General features: G+C 38.3%; 1 protein-coding gene across 4 annotated transcripts in view; it reads left to right on the top strand.

Annotated features, from left to right (window-relative positions):
* Positions 1-27724, top strand: part of TMEM117 (transmembrane protein 117) — a 190704-nt gene that overhangs the window by 140262 nt on the left and 22718 nt on the right. For 3 of the 4 annotated variants that reach the window (XM_053944122.1, XM_053944123.1, XM_053944124.1), the window contains exon 6: positions 14365-14524. In XM_053944122.1, the coding sequence (XP_053800097.1) occupies positions 14365-14524 (160 nt within the window). Of the gene's footprint in view, positions 1-14364; positions 14525-15017; positions 15852-27724 lie in introns of those variants that run through there. The other variant, XM_053944125.1, reaches the window with a different exon arrangement.

The raw sequence follows: 27724 nt of genomic DNA, 5'->3' as shown, positions 1-27724 counted from the left end.
CCATCTAAGGTCTGGGCTTTGGATTGTTTCAGGAACCTTTTGGCCTTGTGACACAGCTGTGCTCATTAGGACACTGGCAATTAGTGCTTGCTTTTATCATTTTCTTTGCAACATGAACAAACTGAATGAGCATTAATAAGACTCTAATTGGCAGCAGGTGTGACTATGTTCTGAAACAATCTAAAATTAAAGAAGCATTTTAATTTGCTACCTAATATTAAGTTTTTCAGTATAAATTAAAAGAAACTAAACAATCACTAGCAGGCCTTGGTTTGCTAAAAGAATGGGCTCTAAAAATCACTGCAAAGTGTAGTAATGTAAGTAGAAAGCTCTTGGAGGTGTTTTTAAACAATTCCTTTTTAAAGAGCACCTAGGTCAGACCTATTTGGAATGAAATCGATGGCAAGGTCCAAGGTGTCAACACAGCAGGCACACACACCACCAGCATAGTATGTTAAGCAGGAACTAAGATTTTAATCAGTTTTCATAGGCCTTAAGGTACTAGGTTGTTCCAAACTTTTTGACTTTGTGAGCTGTTCTGTTATCATCTTTCTGAAAGAGATTTGAGGACATTTTTCCACATGGTCAGCCCAGCTAGGAAATAGTCTTAATTCTTCAGACTGAATTATGAAAACCTCTTTTTTGGTTTATTGGTTTTTTTGGGTGTCTTTTCGTTTTTGTTTTTTTCTTTAGAAATATCTATACACTCTTTTTGAATTATGCCTTCATAATGAAACCCTTCATATGTTCGGTTATTCCCATTCAAGTAAAGCAATAGAGCTTTGCTAGTGTCATTCATTACACATATCCCATCTTTAAACAAATTTGATGCAAATGTAATTACAGAAATCTAAATAGAATTAAAGATGTGTTTTCCCAGCATTTAGATTTATGCAAATTCAAGGAAAGTATCATTTGGTTGACAGAGAAATTGGTAACAGCATTAGTGTCTGGAAGCATTGTTAAAATTTATTCTAGCAGCATATTCTCAAGAACTTGTGGGCTATAGAATATTCTGAATGAAGTTAAGGGCATCTTGCTTAGCAGGCAGGTAGCTTCAGAGAAGATGTTGTGGCATCCTGCAATTACTGTTTGTAATTGCACCTGGTCATTGCCCCAGTCCTGTATAACCCATATCTGAAGCCACCTTTAAATGCAGAATGAAATGCTTATATTAGCAATCATTGGTTATAACATTTATGAGCACTTTTCAAACTTAAAAAAAAAACAACCAGCTGATCTAGTATGACAGTATGACATTTAACAATATTTGGGGAGTTTTAAATGTAAAGTCTATTCCTCCCCAAATAAATATCAGAATATTCTCACTGTGTACTGAAAACCTGTTTTAACTTAGTGAAGGTGGCCACTGTCTCAAATGAAATAGATTTTTTTCTTTTTTAGTAGACATTGATGGGGTTATCAACTCAGAAATGTCTGTGATAGATTACCAGTAATGGGTGGATAGGCCCAGGGATGATTGTAAGTCACATTCATCTTTCACAGCCTCTTAGCTAGAGATGACAGTTATTTTCAGGGCTCCTAGGAAGAACATAGAGACAAAAACCTCATTGAAGAACTGGTCAAATTAATTTAATATCAACTCTGTACAATGACTGGATGACCTAGGAGAAAATGGAAGATAATACTAATCAAGTTAATAGAAATAACTAAACAAAGCTTTCTGAGATGCTGTATCTAGTCCCCAAAGCCGTCTTCCCTCTTAGAACCTTTGTGAAATGGATGCAATTATTTGCATATTAATACAAAAGTCTAAAAACGTAGCTGATTCTAGTCTCTCCAGTGGTTGATCAAAGAAGCCCAGTGCATCCATTTATTCCAAATTGACTTGTTTCAAAGACAAGAAGACAAAGGTTCCCTGTTTAGAGAGAAAGTGAGATGCTAGAAAATATAGTCCTTCCAAAAGTATTCCTCTAGCTTCTCACTTGTAGGTGCTTGCTGGAGATGGATTGAGCAATCATATAAGTGGTAGGGTGGCAGCTTGTAGGCATTTATGCTTGTCAAACACACGTGTTGAAGTATTTTACAGGAAGAAAAGGATCATAGAGCTGTAAAACCAGAGGGGACACAATCAGTGAGGAGTAAAAGTGTTTAAGACCATTAAACATGAAATATATGTTTAACAAAATTTGGTCAGCACAATCTCTATTAAACTTGGGGTCTCTTTAGCAGCAGCTAAACTATTTTGAGCACAGTGTAATCATGCAAGCAAAGCAAAATCTGATCTACTATTTGGGTGTCTGGAGATAAACTGGGTGGATACCTAACCTCACCTAGATGTGGCCCCTTGTGCAGACAGCTCGTCTATTCCTTGGGCAAGATAAAAGGCCTGTCCCCAGCTTGTACCCTGGTTCTGGTGAAAGAATTACCCTGTTGGATGGATATAAGAGGTGTGATTGATCACTTACTCATTAAGTCTTTCTAAAAGATGGTTATAACCCTAAAGGAGATCCACGAGAGAAAACTATGGGAGAAGAAACAAATGACTCTGACTGGCTTTTAGCAGCCCCTGTCAATCCCTACTGCCTGAACTCTGCAGTGTCTTTCAGCAGTCCAGTACTACTCCCCTGCCTTAAATCCTGCTGAGGTGTCCTCAGTCCTTTGCATTAATCCCAGATTAACAAAAAACTATGAAATCTTAGGACCAAAGAGGCTCTGTTATAAGTTACAAACCACATGGAAATCCATTCAGAACAAAGTCAGTTCAAGTGGACAGGTAAATAGGAAGAAATTTGTCTAAAATTGAATGAGTACTAACTGTGAGGAGGGAATGTCAGCTAAAAGCAAATATTAGGGTTTTTTTTCAACACAGAATTATGTGACTGAGATGGTAACTTCTGAGCATCTTTAATGTTAAGTCTTACTTGTTAGGATGTTAGAAGTTGAACAGACCAAAGCTGTAAGGTAAAGGATGAAAAATTATTTCTGGATGAAAGGGATCTTTGCTTGCACTTTTTTGGGAATCCTGCAATAAAGCTTTTGATTGCTGTGTTTTAAGAAAACCAAACCATTCAAATAAGCATCATTATTGGTTAAACCTTCATTGCTAAATGTTTCTCATCCATGGGAAGGAATTTCTGATCAGAAGTAGTGAGACCCCAGTCTCCTCAGAGTAGCCAGTAGCATGATGATCCAATCCACATGGATGATTGCTGATCTGAGCCCCTGCACTTCTCTTTACAGGGCAGGTGTGGGACAAGCTTTAGCCTGGGTTTTACTGCATCTTTGCTGAGTTCCCTGAATATTGCGATTTCTTCCAGCATTCTTCTGGTTTCTGTTTACTGGAACAATTTGGAAAAGAGTGCAGATTAATCTCAGGATAGAAGACAGGACTTTTTCTGAAATACTGAAAAGTTTCTGTTTGAGAGGGATAACTATTTTCTGGAAAACTCAAAGTTTACCCAGTATGTATCTGGGCATCTTAGTGAATTTAGCCATAACAATTCTAAGTTCCCTTATGCACCTTCTTCTTGGAAATTTCTAATGTTTATCTTCCACTGAAAAAGTGACGATATTCAATTGTCACAGAGCTGAGAATATAATTATTGGAACATCACTGGCTGTCAGGATGTGTTTTGGTGAGTCTTTTTATGAACTTCTTTTTGTTCAATTATATTTCTAGTCCTGTTCTACTGTTAGAAAGGTTAACTTTCCAAGAAGTCAAAATCACAGTAATTTGCATGCAATTTTTCTTTTTTTCTTAAGAAGACATGTCAGCATTATACTGGAACTGGCTCGACTTGTGAAAAATAAGGTATATGAACTTTTATTTTCTAGAGAACTTTTGAGTTGGTATAATTTCTCTTGGTATAAATTCTCTTGTCATCCTGTCATTCACTTTCTTGGAAGTGGTTATCTCCATCTTCTTCCTCACCTCCCATGGGGCATTCGGTGGGGGGTAGCTGTTAGTTTCTCTCATCCCCCAGGCTCTCTTCATTGGACAGGTGCTTCAGCACCTAACCAGTAAAGCTTTAAAATATTCCACTTTAAAAAAAAAAATCACTTTAGTTTATTGGTGCTTTTTATGTTCAGTTGGCGAAAAACTGGATGTGATATTCTGTATATGAGCAAAGTAATGTCCCTTGATCTACTGGTTGTGCCTCTGTTATTGCAGCTCTGGACACTGTTGGAACTTCTTTATTGCCAGCAGACATGCCTGGCATGCACTCAGCTTGCTGTCTACTAATGCCCTTTTCTCACTGAGGTAAAATTGATATTATTTGAAAGATTTTTGACATAGAAATGTATTGTTCAGGAAGCAAGATTAAAGTTTTGTTTGGGTTTGGGTTTTTTTGTGTGTTTGTTTGGTTTTTGTTTTTTTTGTTTGCTTTGTTTTTTTTTTAATGTTGCAGTTGTTTTGGAAATACACTTAATCAAAATATAATCAAGTTGTTAAGTGAAAGACCCTGTATTTATTTAAAATGCTTTAGAGAAAAAAACTGAAGAGCAGTTCAAAACAATTGCAATTATATTTTACTGTGATAGGGTTTGCACAGATACAATTGTAAAAAGCACATCATCTTGATGAATGATAAACTATATCCCTTCGATATGATGGTATATGAAGCCTAAAATAATGAGAAATTTCTTGTTCCATAAAAGTACTGTATAGATAAATTATACAGCTAATCTAGTCTAGAACATAGAAAGCTATTAAACAGCTATGTTTAATTTATTCTAAATTTTAACTGTATTTTAAATTTCAGTTTTGGTTGTAACATGTTGTCTGAGAAGCCCTGACAATGTAAGTGTATACTGTACAGCTTTCCTACCCACTTAGCATAAATATTTTCTAAGAGTAGCAACATGACAGTATCTGGGCAAGGACAACACATTCCATATGTTCTGCTTAGATAAAGTTCTATTTTTATTCTTTATGCTTTGTAACTCTTAGAACCATAGAGTGATACTTTTATTATCACACATACTATAGGAAATTTTACGGGTTCTGTTCTTGTTTTCTTTTCCAAAAACTTTTGAGGATAAATTTATGACTGTCACATCAAAATTATACGTGAAATCATTTCAGTTTTCTAAAATATGTTTTAAAAAGCAAGTAAACCCCAACTTTTCAGTGACTGCTTTCATGTGACAGTTTCTAAATACAAATTTTCCATTATTTTATTAAAAGATGAGTGTTGTTCATTCCTTTGTAAAATATATTTATCTTTCAATTCAAAATTCAAAGGCCTTTCATTGTTTTCTGTAAAGAAATCAAAACATCAACAACTGACTTCAGTTTTGAGATCCAGCTCTGGATTCAGGTGTCTGGTGTTTATGTGTTGATCATGGCTATCAACATGCCAGCTCCTGCTACAGCCAGTGGAGCTCTGGTCAATGCAGATGATGATCATTCAGCTTGCCACAAGTAGAACCTTACCTGTGGTCACCTGCATAATTTTCCAGACTCCATCATTTCAATAAAGGTGGGATTCAAGCCCCTAAACATAGGCATTGACTACAATTTGAAATACTTTGGTGTATTGAAATAGTGCACAGGCCTGGGGGACAGGACACAGGGCTCAGAGGAGACCTTCTGTTGCAAGATTTGAAGACCAACCAAGGTACTCCACAGCAGCCCAAATCATACTAAACTAAATTTGGTTTAGGCAACCAAATCTCACACTACAACTCTGTTGACTGTCATGAGAGATTAGATATGTTATTTCATGTGTAGACTTCTGAAGTCTACATTAAACCCTCTATGGTTAAGTTTCTGGCTGATTCTGAATTCCTTATAAAATGTTCTATTTGTACTAAACTAACCCATATGTAAAAATAATGTCTTTAAAAAAAAAATCATCTGTTTTTTTGCTTGGCTCTATAAAAAAATGTAGCACACCTCACTGTGATTTGGGAAAAAAATTGAATAACTTAAATGCAGAAAAGAAATATGAGTCTAGAATATCCTGAAGGAAACATTGGAAGTGTTGTTTATAAAGTAAAACATTGATCAGGTTTAAAGTTCCATTAATGATGAAATAAACTTTGAACACAAACAATGCTAGTAAAATTAGCAATTGAGAAGTAATTATTTATTAATGAAAATATCAGTTAATTAATTAATTTTTACCACTTTTCATACTTAGATGTTTTCAATTGTGTCTTCTGAAAATTAGTTTGTCTTAAACCATTCATCTAGAAATCCAAATAATGCAGATCATAGACAGGATTGAAAATGTGGTGTTAAAGCCACGCTTATGCTCTTGCTTGTTTCTAAAACTAGAGTTTAATAATGTGTCTCAATTCAGGAAAATCAAGGAGGTGTTGAGACATACTTCTAGCTCCTGCTCTAGGTCTGAAAAGCTTTGTTTTAGGCTTTTAGAATAGCATTTCAATTACTATCTAAATGCATTTGAAATAGGTTTTTCCTTCTAAATGTTAAAACATATATCTTTTCCATTTCAAAAGTTTTTTCCTGTTCTACATTGCAATGAATTTAAGACTTTACTGAGTATTTAATGATAACTGAGAAATGGAGGCCAATAACATTTTCTTCTCATAACCAGTTTCTAGCAGTTGCTGAGGATGCTGGAAACATGAAAGCCAAAGTCCCTGTTTTGTATGTTTTGGCACATATCCCATGTCTTGCCACAATGATAAACAGCCTTTGCCTCACTCTAACCAGGAACTGGGAACAACTAAGCACTAAGACACATGGGTGTAGGAAATCTGTGTCTTGAGAACTGTTGACTCATGACTAATGTTGACTCATGTATACTAGGTAGACCAGCTTCAGCTAGAGAGTCTGAACAAATAGTATCTTGTAGCATGTGAAAATCTTCTTGTTATTGCATCCAGTTGGTCTCATTAACAGTAATATTCAAATAGCTGGTCTGACTTACTCAGAACAGGTAATGGCCTCTGCACTGTTTGTATCATCTTATGTAACTGAGATGCTGCCCTAGCTCCTCAAACACAATGAAGTGTAGGGATTGTGCGTGATTCTGACACAGCTGCCCTCACATTACAGAAATCATCCCTTTCACAGGTAAATTTTGCATATTGATGAACTGCACTGGTCTGAATAGAAACCATTTTTGCTGAATAATTGCCAGGCAGGTCTATCCTAAGGCATATTGTTGCTCTGAAAATATTTTTTTTTAAATCTTTGTTCTGTTGTTTTTTGAGCAGCTGTCTTCCACTCCCCATTCCATTGACAAAATAAGTGATGAATCCATCTGAAAGTAAAACAGAAAAATGGCTTCTCTTTACGTTATATAGAATTGTGTTTGGTTTTCTGTTTTGGTTCAGGTTTTTTTCCAAATGCTTTTTGCTGGATGGAGCTAAGCAATTAACTTCTAACTTTAGAATTTGAACATGAAGTAGAGTTCCTTGGATATGATTCATGTGAGTTTTATACTACCTTGCATATGATAGTGATTGAAAATGTTTTTCACAAGACCATGAACTTTAACAGACTGTTTTTGCTTTTTTGTGTCACAGATAGGAAATGGCATTTGAAATGTAAAACTTATGATGATGAGTTTAATTTAAATGAGCTGCTGTTTGAAATAGATAACACATTCATTTTAGTAAATTAATGGTGTGGCAAAAGGAGACTCAAAGATGCTTCTACCTGTAATAAAAAAAAATTATGCTCTCTAGAATTCTGGTATTGCACCATGTGATTACATTACCTAATCTTATTAATTTTATTACATGAAACATAGCAAAATGTTTCCTTTATATATTAACATAAATGTAATTTCAGGCTTTCTATAAATCTTTGTGCAAAAATCCCAAATAGCTCTGGAATTATATTGATACACTCTAATAAAATCAAAACTGTTACAGTCAAAATAAAGATGTAAAGCAAGGTTTGTGGGAGAGATTGTTGGGGTTAGGTTAGCATCAGGAACATCTGGGGCTGGAAAAGGCAAGACAAGGTGATCCTGGCAAGGCCCCAGCCTTGCTGCTCCTCTACTTTTCTCATCGGGAAAACGCGTAGGATTTGCTTACTGTTAGGGCTTAAACTGGGGTTGGGGTTAGGGTTTAGTGTTCAGTTTAAGGTTAGGGTTGAGAGAGTCAAAGAGCCTAGAACTCCAGGAACACCGTGTCTGGAAAAGCCCTGCCAAACGATCCCAGCAAGGCCCCAGCCTTGCTGTTCCTACATCTTTCTGAACTTGAAACCCATAGTAGAGGGTTAGGGCTAGCCTGGTACTGGGGCTAGGCTTAGGCTTAGGGTTAGTGTTAGCCTTAGGGTTAGGGTTGAGAGAGTCAAAGAGCCTACAGCTCCAGGAACACTAGGGCTGGAAAAGCCCTGCCTACATGATCCCTGCAAGGCCTCAGTCTTGCTGGGCCTCCATTTTTCTGATCTGGAAACCCATAGGATTTTGTTAGGTTTCGAGCTGAAGCTGGTGTTAGGGTTAGGATTAGGGTTATACTTAGGGTTAGGGTTGAGAAATTAAAAGAGCCTCAAGTTCTAGGGACATTAGCTGGCAAAGGCATACCAAGTCAATCCTGGCAAGGCCCCAGCCTTGCTGCTTCTACATCTTTCTGATCTGGAAAACACATAGTGTTAGTAAATGAATATTTAAAAAAGCAGAAAAACAATTCCAACTTTGCCACCTCAGAGCATACATTGTACTCTGTGGTGTCCAATTTCTTCAGCTCACCAGTCAGAATGACAAGCATTGTTTAGAAGAATTAACTGGGAATGTATGGTTCTCAAAATGTGCAGTATCTGCTATTGATAGGTAGTTATGAGCCATACACAGCATAGGGAGTGTTTCAGAACAAGTATTTCAGAACTGGTAGTTACTGGCAAATTCTGAATTACTTATACATTACTTTCAACAGGACAGAAGTCAGGCATACACTATTGTGGTGACAGGAACTTTAAAAAATAATGTGATTCAACGTTTGAATTACAAACCATTTTCTTCTAATTGATATTTAACTTCAGATAATTAAGTCTCATTGATGGTAATCTGCATTAATGGAATTTCTCCCACTTATTCATGTCTGCAGAGCATGCCATGGGGAGTGTGGTGCTCTAAAATCTGACAATAATATTGCTCCATATCTCTGCCACATACTTGTCTCCATCAGGATCAAACACTTTATCTTAACAAAAGAGGTCCAATGTAATTAACTCTCCAAATATTCCTAGATTTCTAGGATCTGTATGCATTACCAATTTACTTCAGTAGCACATTTCTGGGGTGACCTGCCAGTTATCTCTCCACCTGCCCTTTGGCTAATGGTATGGATTGCTCTGGGGTGCACAAGTGGGATTTCTTCGGGATACATCTGAAGTGGACACTGCTTTCTGGGATCTCACCTGGTGTGCTAAAGTTATGGATGTGTGCTCAGTGCACACTACACAAACACTGTGAATATGGGATCCTCAGCACCAACTGTGTCACTCTGTGGCACTGCAGTAGCTGCTGGTAAACACAGAAATCTCGAGGCCCTGCTCTCTCTTCTTTCAGAGAACTGTCCCGTAGGGGCAGAAGAGCAGTGACCAGCTGGAGGATCGAAGTTATGCTGCTCCAGGGAACTTTCCACCACCAGAGCATCTGTCCCTTATATTTGCTTAATTGCAGAAGTGGTTTTGACACCAAGCAACAGGCAGACTAAATATTTTATTTTGAATGGGCTTAGAGTTGCTATTTTTGACAGATTAAATAATAGAGCCCTTCTTAATTAAAACAAGTGAAATAAAAAGTGTTGGCATTTGTATGTGAACATCTGCAGTAGCATTTTTCCTTATAATTATTGTGCACTGTGTGACTGTATATTTGACCAGTGCTGATTCTGAGATTAAAAATTATGTAGAGTATTTGACTCAATGGATTATCTTTCTTTCCTGAGGACTGAAAAGCCTTTTTAAATATAAAGAGCAGTAAAATTTGTTGTTCCTTTTCTGTATCTGTTTTCACAGGATATTTGCAACTATTTGGGTACATTCATGAAAAGTTGCCAAGGCAATCAGAGCCCGTGCAGGTGCATTGCACAGCAAGTGAGGGATTGTGACATAGTGGGGGTGGTTTCTGAGTTGGGGAAACCCCAGGGAAGTGCAGAGACAAGCCAGGAACTGGCAGTGTGATGTGGGTGGGACAGCAGTAATGGCAGACACCCCCCTCCCGCAAAGGGCAGCACTAAGGAGCGTGACTGACCAGTTTCTTGGTCCTGTCTAATGTGTTCCATCCCAAATGAACATTGTATTAAGTAATACTTGCAATCCTTGTTAACAATGTTTAATGATTTATAAATGACCTATCTAAGTGACAATTATGTGTGAAATTAAGATGAAAAGTTCTCAAAATACTGAGTCATACATCTGAGAGCTACTTTTGACTAAGCACAGATAGGTTTTTATTCTGTAAAAGGTGAACTAAAAGGGCAAGATAGTGTTTTTGCCTCTTGAAAAAGACAAAATGAAAATGCAGAAAATAACTAAAGTTTGTCTTTCATCTCTTCAGTTGGTCTTAACAGAACTCTTACTATCTGATCATCAAAGGTGTAGCATCACAAAAGATTTAGCAGAGGGTCATGTAAGAGAAGAAACTTCTAAATGTCTCCAAAAATGAGTAGCTCAAAGTCACAAGTAAAGGGAAGGTAGTGTTGTGCAGAGAATTGTGTTAAACCTTTGAATGAAAAACTTCATTTTCTCTATGTTACAGTTTGAGAAATGAAGTTCCATCACAGACCAGAATCCATTTTTAATATACTTTCCAACATTAAATGTTTTTTGAACATTTATGCATTTATTAGCTTGTCTTTTATCTTTCCAGGGACAAATTCTGGATTGTTCAGGTTTTCACTCAGTACAGACAAATAACAGACTGATTCTTGAGGGTGTGGTTGGATGGAGTCAAAGATACCTCCGGTGTAGGTTTGGAGGGGATGTGCTATGACTGGCTTTGTGGTACTGCCTTGGAGCTGCAAGAGAACGTGGCCTCATGGGCTCTGCTTAGGAGTTCCTGATGAGGGAGGTAGGACATGCTAAACAGCAGAAGAGAGTGTCTCCAAGCATCCAGGACATAAGATCACAGCAGTTCATTGTGTTTTCTTTCTACAGGATTTAGGTTGTGTGCCTGTCTGCCATGAGGGAACCACCACCAGTGACTAAAATTGCTCAGGCTTCTGGTCCACATGGTTCACAATCTCTCATAATGTATAATATGCTGGATGATAGTTTTAAAGTTGGTCAGTTTGGTCAAGGCTTATAGTGCAAGAAAGTGTTGTGGAAAGGGGTAGAAGGGAAGATGCATCTGGTTTGGACCTTGCCAAGTTTTTGAGAATCAGATTAGTCTTCTATTGACAAATGGGCCAGTAGTCTGGATTCAGTTTGACATGAGTGATTTCGTTTCACAAATTCAAGACCAAAATCAGTCCTGGTAATCAAAGATTATTACAGAGATGCGGTCTAAAAAATTACCTGGTTTTTGAGAGATTTTTGGCAGTAAAAGTTCTTCTCTTTCAACCTCTCCCTTTTTATCCCTCCCCAGTTCACTGTAGCAATGGGGATTTTAAATAATCGCTGGCAGTGATAAGTGCAGTAGTGACTTTTGTGGACCTACGTAACAATTTTAACTATTCAGTATGCTATTGGTCTGGACAGTGTTTATTTTCACTCTTAAGGAGTATGCAGTAGGTTGTAAAATGTGTGTTATTGCAGCTGAATAGGTGTCCAGGGCTCATAATCATTCAATACAGCAAGCTAGAATTAGAAGTGAAATATAAAAGTGCATTTCCTTCGTGAACTAGAGACAGAAATTGCACTTCTTAATGCCTGGTTCAGAGAAGAGTCAGTCCTCTCTTACCCTTCACCATGTAACCTTTCCCCTTCTGTAATGAGGAGAGGTCCTGCCAGCAATGTGGGGAATAGTTTGTCGGTGTAGCTCTTTCTCAATAATGTGCATTGCAAAATAAAGGGCAAACTATACTGGGCTAGATATAGCAGGGCAGTTCACACTGGTTTATCCAATACAAGTTATGTCAAGTTAAATGAAATCCTCATCTTTTTTTCCTAATTTCCAGGACACTGTACTTTCACAAAAGTGAACTGAACTCTAAGGCAAAAAATCCGCAGTTTATAATAATTCCAAAAACACATATTGAATATCTTGCTGTGTTGCCATATCATAGGTCAAAAATACAACTGAGTACTAATTATGCTGTTTAATGCAACCATTTTGAAAGTCTATTTCTAACCTTCTTTGTTGGTCTCACATTTTCTTATTCTATTAGCTGCCCATTTTCTGCTCCCTTCCCTCCCTATCTGACATTTCAGAATGAATAACAAAGCCATTTTCTAAGTGCCTATGCATTTCCTCAAGGAAATCAGGACTTGAGCACACACATCGGGTCTTTGCATGCATGCCAACAAAGCATGAATAAAAATAAGCCTGCCTTTGCTTGCCTACATGCCAAAGTCTGATCTCCCATGCTTTGAACTCTTGCTCCAAAATGCAAATGCATAATTCAAGAGGACTGAGGCAGAATAGTCTTGAGCATAACTTCTGGGTATATGCTTCCTAAAGCAAAATACTCAGATTTGAATTATGGTTTTAAATTTCCTCTGCCCCAGGAGAGGTGATTCCACAGAAAGAGGTCAAGGAAAATCAGGGTGCCTAGTGGCTGGGGGAGTCTGCCTTGACCAGCAGACAGGTGCTGAGGATTGTTTTCTTTCTGGAGAACCTTTCAGGTAAAGTAAGAACATTAACCATGAGAATTTCAGATATGAAGGTGAAATAAGTAGGAAAACCACCTTTGTGTGTCTCAAGAGACTATATGCAAGAGAGAGAGCTGTCTTTCCAAAGTAAACTGTTCTGTGTATGTGCCAAAGTGGAGCTTGTAGAAAAGTCAGTCAGGTTCAGGTACTGACAGTTGAGATGGTAGCTAAGCAAATGTTTTGGGATAAGAAGGCTTGACTATTGCTTAGGTCTAATTACATCTAATATGCCCATTTATTGTTTTTTTCTTGCCTAGTGCTCATAATTCTTTCAAGGGAAATTGTTAGGGTGTCAACCGTAGTGTTGCATGTAACTGAGTTAATTTATTAAGAACAAAAATAGATGTTCCAAGGTAAATGTGGTAGCAATCAAGTCATTTTGTGTCTCATTACATTCTGAAGTGCAGCCCATCATTTCAGAAGAATGATGTTTATGAGTCCAAATGTATTATACTATTGCTTATGTGCATATTTGTTTTCCCTTCCTCACAGATACAGACAAGGCTGCTGTATAAAAAGAAAAGCATACAGACTGGTAGCCTGTGACTACTGGTGTACAGGGGTTTTTTCCCCTCTGCTGAGTATTGGTCCTCTTTGGAAATGTCAGGGGAAATATTCTTCACTTTATTTTACAACGCTCAGTAGCTGAAGAGAATGAGTTATTATTTCTGTAGAAAAAAAAAATCCTGCCACAATTATTTAGCCATGAGCATGCATTCAGATTTTGATATCCCACTATTATAGCACAGATTTGCTGACAGCTATGGCTACTGGAAGAAGCCTTGCTCACCCTTAAATTACCAGCTAAATTTTCCAGCTTCCAGGGAACCAGAAATTCAGTCAATCACTGATGCCAACTCTGTAAGGTATTACCAACTTGCTGCTGGAAATGATGCAGAGATATTTTGCAGGGAGAGCTTAGAAAGATATTTACTTAAATACTGTGTTTCAAAATTGTGTGAATTAATCAAATGTATCTTCTGGAATTCTTGTAGCATTTATACAGAGGCCTTAATACTTTTGTGATTCACTCTTCACTGACTTCTCAGAAAAGTCATAAAATTGTTGAAAACTTTTACAAAGGACATCTTAGAAAAAACACAAAGCAAAATCTTTCTACAATCTCCAGAATTTGCAAAAAAATAATTTTATGCATTGATTTTTTTTTTTTTATGGAGACATGTTTCTGTATAAAAATTAGACTTCACAGTTAGTGGCTTATAGCTCTTACAGCTTAGAAGAGATTTTCAAAGGTTCTAATTTCTTTGGTGCCTTAGACAATGTTCTCTCAATTAGTTGATTTGAATTTGGCCTAGATCATGCAGGCCTTGGTACATCTTACTTCTCTCTTACTTTACTTAACTGGTTTTCATCTTCAGTGGAAAGTACAGAATGAAAAACTAGAGTGATATACTCCAGCTAATTTTGCAACATGCTTAGTACTAGCTACTAAATTTATTTTCACTAAGGATACAGCTGACTGCTTTCTTTCTTAAATTAAAAGATTTGTTTGTGCACTTAATTTTCTTTAGTCTGTTTTCATCAGTGGAAAAGTGCTGATAAAATACTAGTTGACCATTAGAAGACAGATAAAATAGAATGAAGCATCTTCATTGCTATCATATTCTCTCTGAACTATTTTTTCTTCTTCCTTCCAGGACGGTTCTGTTTACTCTGACCTCTGTAGTTGTGCTTGTCATCACTACTGACTGGATCAGCTGGGACAAGCTGAATCGTGGATTTCTGCCAAGTGATGAGGTCTCAAGAGCCTTCTTGGCTTCTTTCATCTTGGTGTTTGACCTTCTTATTGTCATGCAGGTACACTCTCCTAATGTTCCACTCAGGCTGTTGAGGCTGCCTAGTCACTCTATTTCCTCTAGAGCAAATGGTGTTTAGCTAAGGCTACAAAAAGGTAAATAAATATTTAGTTTGCAATCACTACTAGTAAGGGTATTTTATAACATCATTCTCAGTAATCTTGCAAAACAGGCCTCTGGCCTTTTATTTTAAAAATATTGCTGATCTCTTTTAGAGTGCTAGGTAAGAACTGCATGACTTTGCAAATTAGAAAGTGTTTTCTGCAAAAATTACATCATGAAAAAAACAAGAAGCTGGTTGTTTTGTAAATTCAAATCTTCTCTTAGGAAGATGAGATAAATTCAGATAAACGAGACAGAAATACTTCCAAATTTCAAACATTTACAATATTAGGTATACACACACTAAGATACTTTAATAGATGAAAATTAGTATTTGCTATTAAGATTCAGCTTTTCACTTCTATGTGATTTTTTTTTTTACTTGATGACAGGTCCTTGTAGTGTAATGACTTGTGCCTGAAAGCTTAACTGGGGAGTTGATTCATTGTAATCTGCCTGATGTCTGCTCCTTTGAATCCACCTGCTAAGAAAGGAGTCTGGGTCACAAGTATGTGGCCAAAAACCTTCTTCATGTGAAACTGTGCTCTCCCCTTTGCATCTGTATGTAGTTTGAGCCTTGTGTGAATAATTCACCCAAACCTCTGTGAAAAATGATGTCATTTGGGCTGAGTTAAGGAAGAGGAGTATGGAAGGCCCACGACTGCTCTTAGCCCTAGACACATTAGACTGTTGAACTGAAGGTCAGCAAAGAATATGAGAAGAACCAATGGGTCCATCCTCTCCAATATGTTATTAATCCTGCCAGCAGAGAGCATTTCTGAGATACTCAGTTCTCTTTAAAAAGCTATCTATTACTTGAGTAATTATCATAGATGTGACAGTGGTGGCACTCAGATATTATCACTGCTGTACTAGGACTTGAAAGCTGCATAGAGTCCTATAGTTCAGTTTTGGTTTCCAATGTCCACCACTGTTCAGTGCTCACTGTGGTTCGTGGTTAGAACTGGGCGGATAAGAAAGGAAATACTGTTTTTCTTGTAATACTGCTTTCCTTGTAAGATTTCTGGTGCATTGTTTTCTCTACCTTTGAATTTTACATTTTGTTTGATGTTTCAAAAAGATTCAAGACAATGTATAATAAATGATTGTACTTTACAGAGCTGTAATGAAAGTATGAATGAAAATGCAGGATGTATCAAGCTATACTGAATTTGATATTGCATGCAGGGTAGAAAAACAGAGCTGTCTTCATATAAAATAACTATTAAACCATCCTTTTGACTTTGAAAAAAGAAATTCCAGTATTTTGAACTTGGGAGTTGCTGAATATAGAGAAAAAAACTTATGTGAAACAGCTTGTCCTGAGCACTCTTTCATATTTTTATAGCACAAAGCAAGAGGCTCTTTTAAATTGCATTTCTAAGTGATATTTGTGTGACGGAGTTTTTTATTTATTTGTAGTTGTTTATTTGGACTGTGAAAATATGTTGGCATGTTTTATTTACAATGTAGTTCTAGCATTGCTACTGCAATAATCTCATGTTGAGAGAGCAAAGTATTAAATCACATGGAATCACAGAATGGGCCAGGTTGGAAGGGACCAGAATGGGACATCTGATCCAACCTCCCTGCTCAAGCAGAGTCATCCCAGAGCATATTGAATGGGGTTGTGTCCAGACAGTTCTTGAATATCTCCAGTGAGGGAGACTCCACAATCTCTCTGGGCAGTCTGTTCCAGTGCATGGTTACCTGCACAGTAAAGAAGTCCTTCCTCATTTTCAGGTGGAACTTCCTGTGCATCAGTTTCTGCCCATTGCCTCTTGTCCTACTGCTTGGCACCATCGAAAACAGTCCAGCTCCATCCTTTTAACACCTTCCCTTCAGATACTGACAGAGATTTATAAGGTCATCTCTCAGATGTGAACTTAGCAATAAGGGCAGGTGACCAGTGACAAGTTTTTCAAATGAGTCAGGGTAGATGGAAATTCACCTTTAATAAAACTGATGATGGATCCATATATCCATATATCCTGGACTACTTTTGTCAGAATTATGTGGAGTGTTTCATTCCATTCAGAGTATATTGCTCTTCCTAGCAGATTTTAGACATGCCTGTCAAACAGCATTACAGAAAAGGATAATCATTTTGAAGATACACCTGTACTCAGCTAATTGTGCAATGTTTGCTGAAGAATCCTGCTGTGGGAGCTGGCTCTGTTGTAGTGTATCTCCCGTGACCTGCAGATCTCTGGAGGAGAAGGGACAGGTTCAAGTGGGGTGACTTTGGGAGAAAACTTTCTGTAGCAAGTAATAGATTTTCCTTCCTGCAGTCTCTCACACAGTAAAGACTTCCCCCGCTTCTTTGTCCTTTCTACATCCTCATCTATCAATTGTGGAAGTGTTCCTTATCAGTACTGATGTAAAACATTCAAAAATAATCCTGAAAAGTGAATTAAAGGACTAGAAAGGAACAGTCTTGACCTACAGCTTCACTTTATTTGTACTTATTATGAAATCCTAGTGTCATACCTGAGTATTTTCCTAAATACCATTTAACCAAAAAAAAGTATAATGTTTCTCATGCCATTCTTGGAACCATGGCGTTTCTTTGTAGTGGGTCAGTGTGAACCTTTCTTTCCTATCCTAGATTTCTTTTCTTGAATCTGCCTCTACAGCTGCTACTTATGGATTTATAGCTGCATTGAATTCCTCAGTCTCAAAGTGCTGGTTTTTTTCCCTGAGAGTCACTGCTTTGAATGATATCAAGTCTCTCTCCTTTCAATTTTGAACACAGAACTGTAGCTCTCCTGAGCTTCACTTTCATCCATCAGGCATCTGTTTTCTCTTAATTTTCCTGTATCATCTCTCTGTGACTGGTAACAAGGGAGTGAGTTATTGTGTACTAAGAGAGACAAGTTAGTGCAGTCCCAGAAATGGCCAGCTCAGGAACAAGCACATAGAACTGGAGTGAACTACAGAGTGAAATGTCCCTGCCCATCTCCTGGGCAGGGAAGTAAAGCTCTGAGTAACCAGGTCATGGAGCCTCCACACATCCTTCACTTTGTTGTTTTCTGAGGATAAGGCAAAGAGAATGGAAATCTATTATTCTTACAGTTCAGAGAATGAAATAATGCTTTGGCAATCCAATGGTTTTATTTTAAAGGAAAGCAATTTAGAGTTTAATGAAAGTGTAGGTAGTATTTATGTAAAAGGGTGATGAGGGGCAAAAAGCATTGATATGTGTAATTAAAACCCAGAAGTTTCTGTTGAAATATTTTCAAGATCCAGTAGGATATATAAATTCCTTATAAAAATCCTTGAAACATTATTTTGCCGCCTTGCCTGACCTCACTATAAATTACAGTTTATTTCTTCAAGTCTTTCAATTACTTGGGGACTAAGAAAATTATAAGCAAAATCATTTTCTGCTGACAAAAAGTGGGTGTATTTTGTCCCTTATTACACATTATATACCTTACCATTTTAATGAGCTGTCTGGTTTTTCTTGCAGTGTTACCATTCTGTGCTTGTCTAGTTTGATAACTGGCACCATCATTTTATGCTGTGGATTTTATTATACAAGACATGTGATGCACAGTATTTTTAAGTACATTTCATCTTTTATACTGATGGTTAAATATTGCTCGTATGCATTATATTTATCTCAGGCATTATTAATCCAACTCCAGTGTTTTCTTTAGCTTCTGTAACCTGGTGTATTTGGGATGACCTGAATCCTCTTGTGCCAATTTATACTGCCTGAGGGCTGAGCCCTTTTTTTAGCTCTGTCACTTAGTTCCTCATTTGCAGAAGAGGAACAAGTGTAGTTCTTTTCTTTCACTATTTGTGTGATTGTTGGCTTAAGCCCCTAAGGTGCTCAGTGAAGGAGGCTGACTTGGTACAGCTTCTAGTGTAATCAGGCACCAGTCCCAGCTGGAGCCTCATGGCTCTGAGATGACTACACACAAAATGAATTAGCTGAAAAAGCTTCTCATTTGTCACAGTCATTCCCTTTTACCCTGACAATGGGTACATGCCATACACGTGACACTGAGGCCCTTCTTTGGCAGTGCAGGTGTTTGCCTGAAATAACAAAGCAGTTGTCTAAAAGTAGCCCCAGCATTTTCACATACTGCCCCTGGAAACCAACATATCCAGGCCCAATTCAGAGAAAAACATGCACTTATAGGAACAAGAAAATCTGGGAATTGTTTGCAAGTCTTTCATGGGACTATTTTCATCTTTAATAGCAAGGAGAGCCTTTTCATAGATTCTGCTGTAATCAGTATGTGATAGGGTTTGTTATTGGGTGTATGTGTAAGAAATGTTGCATTGTTTTAGAGTATATTGGAATGATTTATGTTGATATAACAGTAATGGTGACATTCAGATAATTTCAACTCTCCACAGCAATGCTCTGGAATGTATTATTTGACTTTAGAAATCCACTAAGGATTTTATAAAAACCACACAGGTTTTTATGTGAAAATAAAAATTCTGAGATGAGACTGAACAGGTTCACCTGCTTTCTAAGTGACAGAATTGCTTCCAATTTTTAAAATGCAAGCAGTGAATTAAAAAGAGAAAGATAAACCTCAGTTTGCCACCATTAGACAGAGCACTGCCTTGGCTACACGTTTTATGCCCATCCATATCTTACCTTTAGCTACATGGCATATTGAACATACAAGACTTACAGACAGGTTGTACAGAGCATACAGATCCACCTATCAATAATACTGAGTTCAAGTAAGAAGAGGGAGCGAGCATTGCTTGGTTGCTCTTAATCAAACCTTAGAGAGGAAAAGAAACAAGAATATGCTTGATATTGTCAGTCTAGCTGAGTTATTTCTGCAAAGCTAATTGAATGGCAGATGTTTATACTTCCTTGAAAAGTTTGAAGCCTGTCATATGAAACATTAACAAAAAGACAATTACTTTTATTGCCTTTGACTTCTTCTAACATGCTATAAAGCTGCTGCTTTAATTTGTATAACAAAACAGACATATTTAATCACTAAGTCTTGAGATACCAAATGCATTAGATATTTTTACATCTGTTAGAATCCAGACTTTACTGAGCCCATCAATAAATAATTTGTTTCCATATGTATAGAGGAGGGGAAGTATTCCCTAGTGCTTTTAGTGATTTGAAATTATAGGCTGTGATGGTTTCTGAGTTTCAACTACCATTTAATTACTCAGCTATACTGTGTTTGGCATCATGTCCCTGTGGGTCACAGACGTTGTGTAAGTGTGGCCTTCAGTCAACTAGGTTTCTAGTTTCCAACAGGTCAGAAGCTAAAAATTCCTTCTTCTGGAAATGACCATGTTTGCTTCTCTGTCATGTAATGATTTTTAGGGAAAGGAGATTCCCCAGTATAACACCAGGTCTGACAGATAGATTGGACACCAGCACTACATAACACAGTTTAATTTCTGTGTTTCCCACTGGAGCAGCAAAACAACAAAATCAACATGCCTATAGAATCTCCCAAATAGTCTCAGTAGTGTCCAGCAGCTGGCTTTGCCTCGGCTGGTCCCCAAATAATTAACTCTTCTTTATCTCTTCCTAGTACCCAGATAGTATTTTCAATATAATTTTTCGTTAAGATTCCTTAGAGCCCTGCCTGAGCCAATGGGTGCTGTAGGCATATCGCTCTTGTTGAAATGGTATGAGCAGGGACAAAGGTGATGTTGCTCAAACTGGGAAAGAGCTGTAGTTTTCTTCTCACTCTCCCCAACACTTTTTTGATTGCTGCAGTAGCCAGTAATGCTGAACTTGCCTTGATACCTCTAATGCCAGAATGACACAGCCTCAGGTAGTGTGTGATGGTGCTGTGTGCTTTCATCTCCTGCTTCATTAGCAGAGAGGGCAGCCACAGGCACGGAGGGGACTATCCATTAGCAACCGATGCAAGGTGGAGCTGTCAGAGCCTCTGAAATCAGTCACAGCAGGCATGGAATCCATTTCTCCCTGGATGAAAATAACTGAATTAAAGAGCTGCTTCAGGACTGGCTCTGGGGAAGGTACTGTGTGTCCTAAGGCGGCCTGATGCTCGGAGTGGTTTGAAGCACTTATGAGGGCCATAAGGGAGAAAGAAGCCCAGGCCCAGCAGTCATGGTGGCAGCTCCAAGCCTGGCCACCTCCAGCTCATACCAGACATTTGCAAGCAGTTCCCTGTCTCTGCATTAAGATCATGGTGGTAGCAGGATAGTCCTGCTGTGCAGGGTAGCATGTCAGCAGAAAGATTGGGAATTGGCTCTATCCCCTGCAATGGTCTCCCTCCATCCAACAGCACTGTACAGTGCACCAGAGGCACAGGGGGAGGCACAGACCAAAGGCAGTTGCCGGTGGTGGTGCCCCACTCCCAGGGAAGTACTCATGGTTTCAGTGACCCAGCCTTGGCAGGGCTGCTTTGCTGCTGTGGCCAGCCAAATTTGGCCATCACCTTCAAGAAGCTTTTACTCTGTCCTGGCCAACTCTGTTTCCATCTCTTTTTCAACAATCGTAGAATTGTAGAAGCCTCTGGAGCACTGCACTTCTCAGTGAATTCATGGCTTGCACCCCCTGCCAGCATTAATTTAGTGATACAGTAAGTCAGAAGACTGCACTATAGTTGTTCTGGCTGGTAATAGTCATGTTGTTCTGGCTGGTAATAGTCATTTTGTCTGTGATTTTATTTCATCTTTCAGGAGAGACATTGAAGCTCTTTCATTCATGTAAACCCAGCTTTGATTTCACTCTCCATCAGTTCTCACTGAGTTTTGCTGTGATGTTGTTTCCCACATCACATACCACACAAGGAATTAAATGATGGAAATTTGTGGCTAGGTAATCCATTCTATTGCCTGTAGATGAAAATGAGAAAACTGTGTACATCCCTTTCTAATGTATCTCACTATGGATTTAAGGATATAATCCTATAATCCTTCTTGGATGGCTCTTTACTTTTAGTTTCGCTCAGATGGTTTTTGGACTTGACTATATACAATGTGCAGCACACATTTGGTCTATAATGAAATTTCATTCTAGTTCAGAACTGTGTGCCCAAAGTGGAGAAACAATTCTCAACAGCAGCACTGATCCTATGTATAACACACAATCTGTTAAGGAGTAGATGGCAGAAAATAAGTGATTAAGTGATCAGCTTTATGAGACAGCTAGTTAGAGGAAACCAAGAAGATTGTTGTTCCATGTCAGGAGTGTGAGTGTACATTTTTATGGCCTTGATTTGACCCTGTTTTTACTGACTGTGTGTTGGAGAAAGCTGCCCAGACTTCTGAGACTGTGCTGGGTGACATTTCTGACGGCAGCTGCTTGGTGGTGCCCCAGCCATCTGCAACTGCCACCTTCCAGACAAGAACTGCAGCATGTTCTGTTGGCTCTAAGTTGTGCTTTTGTCCTGACCTTAAGTTGAAAAGCTCTAGCTACATCTTCTGAATGAATGTTAAATACCCTTGGGGATGTTTTTGGCATCTGGGCCAAACAATTACAGCACTAATCTAAATTACACAAACTCTTACTATTCCTCAAGGTCAGGCTGCAAAGATTTTCATATCTGGACAATGTGTTCTAAATACAGGGGATTAGAGAAAGAAAAGCATCACACAAACAAGCCTAATATCAGAAATGAGCAGATGATAACTTAAGCAAGACGAATACAGTAGCATGTAAAAAATGCTGTTAAAAATGTGACAATGCCACTGAAGCTGCAGAATCATGCATTCAGGAATTAGGAGCTGTTGGAATTAACTCACCAGTACAAACTTTTCACCCCTATTTTGTCCGTGCACTGTGATAAAATCTTTAATCATCTATTCACATTCCATTTTTCCACAGGACCTCTCTCACTTGCTGCACTGGATGAATGGTGTTCACTTAATGAGAAGCTATTCGATATCTTGGTTTACCTTTTCTGTGCAGCCTGTGGCCCCAGGCCTTACTTACTGCACATGATTGGAACTTTGCTATGAAGATGAAATCATTCATTTCCTTGTGGACTTTTTTTGTGACACTCATTGCTATATTTCCTAAGGGCTTCTCAAGCATTAATATATTTATCTTCACAATAGCCTTCACAACAGGAGTATTATTGTCCATTATTGTCCACATTTTATACTGAGGCACAAAGAAATTAAAGTCAAAGGGCCCCTAATTTGAGATGTCTGACGACATTATTATGAAAATTCATATTATTACCCATCTCTTATCTGAGCAGTTACCTAATTGAGGGAGGAGGGTCTAGCATATTATTTCATTAGTAACAGACAGAGCCACGTATTTACTTGATGTAATCTTATATATTATTATACTGGCAGCCCTATTTCTCTTGTAGCATTCAAACTATTTTAAAAGCAGTTTCTTTGCTTTTTTTGAATGATGCCTATAACTGTGTCAAATATGTAGCTCCATAAAAAGTCTGGTTACTTTTTTATGCTGATCTTAAAGGAGTACAGTGTTGTCCTATCTGGATAGTGCCATGCACTACAGGACTTCTGTTCTCCCCACGAATATTGTGTCAACTCTTCCTCTTCCCATTGGTGATATATTCAGGTCCAGCTCTCGTTAGTTTCAATACCAGCCATGGACACTTGTCACCTGTACAAATCTAAGCATAGGTAGGGTGGGGAGGCAGTCTCACAGGTAAAAAATAATAGTTTGGTTCTAGAAATTCACTTGGTGTCTCTTAGATGTCTCATAGCAGAGTAGGTTGAGAAATGTGTCATAGCAGAGCTGGTCAAATTCAGTTTCTCCTAGCAGCAATGACTTCTGTAACAGGAGGCAAATGTTTTCACATCTGCTGCTACCCCCTCTTCCCACACACTTTTCAGTCTGTGCAGCAGATGCAGAGTGCAGAACTACAGGGGTCTCTGTCACTATATATTTCCACCTCACAATCTTAAGTTAGATACTCCTTAATGAAAAAGGTTGTTTCTTCTGGAACAAACTCTGTGTGATGCAGTAACTAAGAAAGGATCGTACCATGCCTACCCACAAGCTACAGATAACCTTAGTCTGACATCTAGTTCTTGAGTCTTCACCACTGAAATTTTCAGGCAGATGCCTTAATGCAGGACTTTCTGTGTGCACAAATCTGATATTTTTTACAAAAAGATAGCAATCTCAAAATCAAAAGCCTGCCATATCAATCCAATGTGTCTTATCAGGTACTGGAACTCTTACCTCCCCTGCAGGGATGTTTGCCATGTGATCAACTGCTAATAGCAGTATGTGCTTTTTCTTCCAATGAGACAGTTCATAAAAAAGAAGAGAAATATACTTTGCCTCTGGACTTCACATCTACTTGTTAACAGCAGAGGGTGGTGATAATTAGAGGCATGATGACCAGTCCAAACTCCAGAGCCAATGAGGTACTGGCACTTTCTGATCATATGCCCAAGTGTGGCTTTTTCCTTCCTGTCACTTCCAAATCCTCTCTCTGTGTCTCCTTTTTTGCCCCCATCCTGGGTCCTCCTCATGTCCAGTTCTGTGACATATCCCATTATTTATATACAATTCCAGCTTTAAATCTTCATGTCTCTCATTTCTAGGCTCCATATTTAGTGAATCCAACTCATCTACCCTGCATCTCCCTTCTCCCTCTCCATAATTCGGTCCCTTTTTCCTTAACCAGCCAGTCCCAACCTCCTGCTCTCATCCCTACCCTCTTGCCCTCATTCAAGTCTCTCCTCTCTTCCCCCTCCTTTTGTGTAGTCTATTCCAATTTTCCTATAAAACCTTTGTGTCTCTGTGGTCATTTCCTTTCACAGCACGGCCCAGGCTGTGTGGCTGCACATCAATATGCCGAGCCTTCTGCTCAGCCTCTTAGAGAGGGCTGGTGGGGAGGGAGTAGGACAGGGTTTAGCATAGAATAATTTAGGTAGAATAACACCCTTAAGATCAAGTTATTAATCTAACACAGCCAAGTTCACCACTAAAACTTGTCCCTAAGCATCACATCTAAGTGTCTTCTACATACCTCCAGGGATGGGGCCTTAATCACTTCCCTGGGCAGCCTGTTCCAGTGCATATAATACAAAGTTTTTTATTATATTTGATTATATACTTTGATTCTACATACTGCTATGTTGTTCATTGTGCAAAATAAAAAGAAGAAGACCAAAAAATTAAAATTAATTTAAAAAAATAGTCCCTGCTATATTCAGTCTCAGGCTCAGAGCTAAATGCCCTTTTGCCTCCATCTTCCCTCAGGTCCAGATGCCTAGCTCAAGCTGTACTTGACTAGTTCCAGCTGCACACAGAGTACTTGGGATTAGTAATTAGAGGAAAGCTGGCTCTCTGTCTCTTAGCTGCTGTGCAGGGCTAGCTCAGTCCTTGTTTGAGAGCAGCTCAGAGTCCTGCCAGCAGCAGCAGCAGCAAAAAATGGGGGTGGAGGCAAAGGGGGGATGGAGGATGCTCTGTCTCTCTCTGAGATTTGAAGTTTCACTACAGTTTGATGCTCTAGGAGCTAAGGGACTCTTTGGCATGCTGAATGATGCACAGTTTGGGAAGGTGTTTGTTTCTGAACCTTTAACTAGATTCTTGTAAGTAGGAAAATTACTGACTTTTCAAACTTTGTCAGTTTGAGGCAGGTATTTACAGAGAAGCAAGAGGTACATCTCTGAAACAAAGTTACTCCCTTGCTAAACTGTATATCTCCACTTGAGATATCTCTACAGAGCAAAGCAGCTTATTTTCCATTTGGTCTCACTCTCAGAAGTGATTTAATGGTGCTAGTTGAAAATGTCAAAACCCTAAACCAGAAACATAGAACCACATAGAAAAAAAAAAAAATAAAACAGCCTGAGGCACACACCAGGCATGGGCTGTGTTCAGCCCAAGCAGTTATATTTGGAAAAGTTATAAGCAAATGAGATCAGTATGTGCACAAGCCCATTTGCATGACAAGCAGCAGTGCTGTGATTTCTGCCTCTTCTAAATGGCACCTGCCATAGTGATAGCTGGGTGTCCTTGTGTATGAATCCCTCTAGTGCTATTTTTTATAGCAAAACGAACCAAAAACCACTCTCTTTTCATACTGCAGGGAACTTCCTGCATTTCGTTCAGTTGCTTTTATAAAACTACACTAAGGACTGAGTTTTCTCACTCTGTTGCCCTGTGGGAGGGGTATGGAAGGAAGAAGAGCCTCTGCTTCCTTGACCTGCTGAATTTCAGATCAACAGAGGTGAGACTTTTCCCAGCTCTACACAACTGTGCTCTGGCATCCTGGCTCCATTTTTAGCCTTCACCGAGATGGTGGCTCCAACTTGACACAGCTGTGTTGATTTGCAGACAAAATGCCTTGTTCGTATTGGTGATGCTCAGAGTCTGAGCAGAGTTGTTATGTAGCCACTTCCATGCAACTTTTCTCAACCTAATTTTTGTATTCATTTTTCTGGCCATAAAATCTCTCTTTTCCTTTGCATAGTGCTTATAGGTATAAGCAACTTTGAACTGTCAAAAAAAAAAGAAAAGGAAAATGAAATTTTTATTCCCCATACAGTTCTGGTAAATAAATTTCCACAGTGTGTCCGAATGCAAATATACACAGTTGTGAAGTTTCTTCTGCAAAGACTACTTCAGAGAGTACTGCTCACTGGGACAGTGAGAGGCAATCAGGACAGTATTATCCAGCAAACACATTTTGTCTACTGTATCAATTAATGGTATTCTTTGTTATAAGACACAGATTGCTACTGGAAATTCAGAAAAGTGGTGAGAATCTTAAAAAACTGTAGCTAAAATTCAAGTTCCATTGGGGATAGAATAGTTCTCTATATAGCCACACAGAGAACTATACAGGCTAGATGGGCCTTCAGGTTGTATAAGAAAATTAAATTAAATTATTACTGTGTTTTGTGGCTAAATCATAGATTTCTGTAACATTAATGTTAGAATGAGAACATGCACTTAGTTTTCCTTAGTGATTTAGTTCCAAAAAGGTAACAGAAACATGCTCAGTAAAAGATAAATGTAGACATCAGTTATATGATTGGCAATTGCCCTCATATCATGGAAATTAGTGAACACTTTCAATGCTTTTTCAGGGAAGTAGAATGTTGTCATTAGTGCCAATTAAGTAGCAAGCCTCTAATAACTTTCTTTCCTATCAAAGAACCTCTTTCATGGGGCTTCACTCTCTTTATCAGCAAAAGGATTTCCATGTATCTAGTATGAGTTCATAGGAAACAATTATTTAGAATTAGGCATGAGGTGATGCAGACTTGAATAGTATGTTTATCAGAAGGAAATAGTAGTGCTTGCTTCTTAAATGGTTGCTACAAGAGTTAAATGAGAGATATTTTCCTTGAATTTTGACTCAATATTTAAAGCAAAAAGTTTGTCAGCTGACTGCAGGAAAACTCAGAAGAGAACTAGGAATGAGAGGCAAAAAATGTATTAATATTTTAGGAAGGAGCATTTAATTACTAATATTATTTCTTATTCTGAGTTTCTAACAAAAGGCCTGGTCATTCTAAGTGACTGTTAAGGAGTAGTCAATACTATGATCAGTCTTTATATTGGTCAAGAATACAAGACAGGGAAATGTTAAAATGAATTTTGTGTCCTTGAGCACAAAATTACGTATCCCCCTGTGCTATGTTCCTATAAGAGCTTGTAATCTTCAATGGCTCACTTGAGCAAAAACTTAAAAAAAATTCTTTTCTGGTCAGTGGTTTTTGGAGCCTTGATCAGGGAAGTCTGTCATTTGTGAATGAGATTTGAAGTAAAAAGACTATGAGCTCGAGCTTTCACCTCTTTTCAGCATCTGCAAGGTCTAGTAGGGTCTTCACTATAGTACATGAGAAATGTTTTTTATTAGTAACTCAGCTTTTGAATTTTTGCTTGCAGAATCCAGTGAAATTGCATTTTGGGCAGATCAGACCATTTGGCTGACCTCTGCTGTCAGGCATGCTGATGCAAGCCAATAGCCCAGTAGTCTTTAATTTCTAAATAGTATAGTCCTGTAATAATAACCTGTCGTGTGAATCTAATTTTTTTCCCTGCATTGTAACTCTCCAACTCTGGTTATAGATTCTTTGAAATTGCAGTAGTACTTGTTATAATCTGGTTTGCTCATATTTCTTTCATATTTGAATACCTTGAAGCCATGCTTTGTACATATAAACTGGA

Source organism: Vidua chalybeata, chromosome 5 (assembly GCF_026979565.1).
Source record: "Vidua chalybeata isolate OUT-0048 chromosome 5, bVidCha1 merged haplotype, whole genome shotgun sequence".
Lineage (NCBI taxonomy): Eukaryota > Metazoa > Chordata > Aves > Passeriformes > Viduidae > Vidua > Vidua chalybeata.
This window is presented reverse-complemented; position numbering and strand designations above follow the sequence as displayed.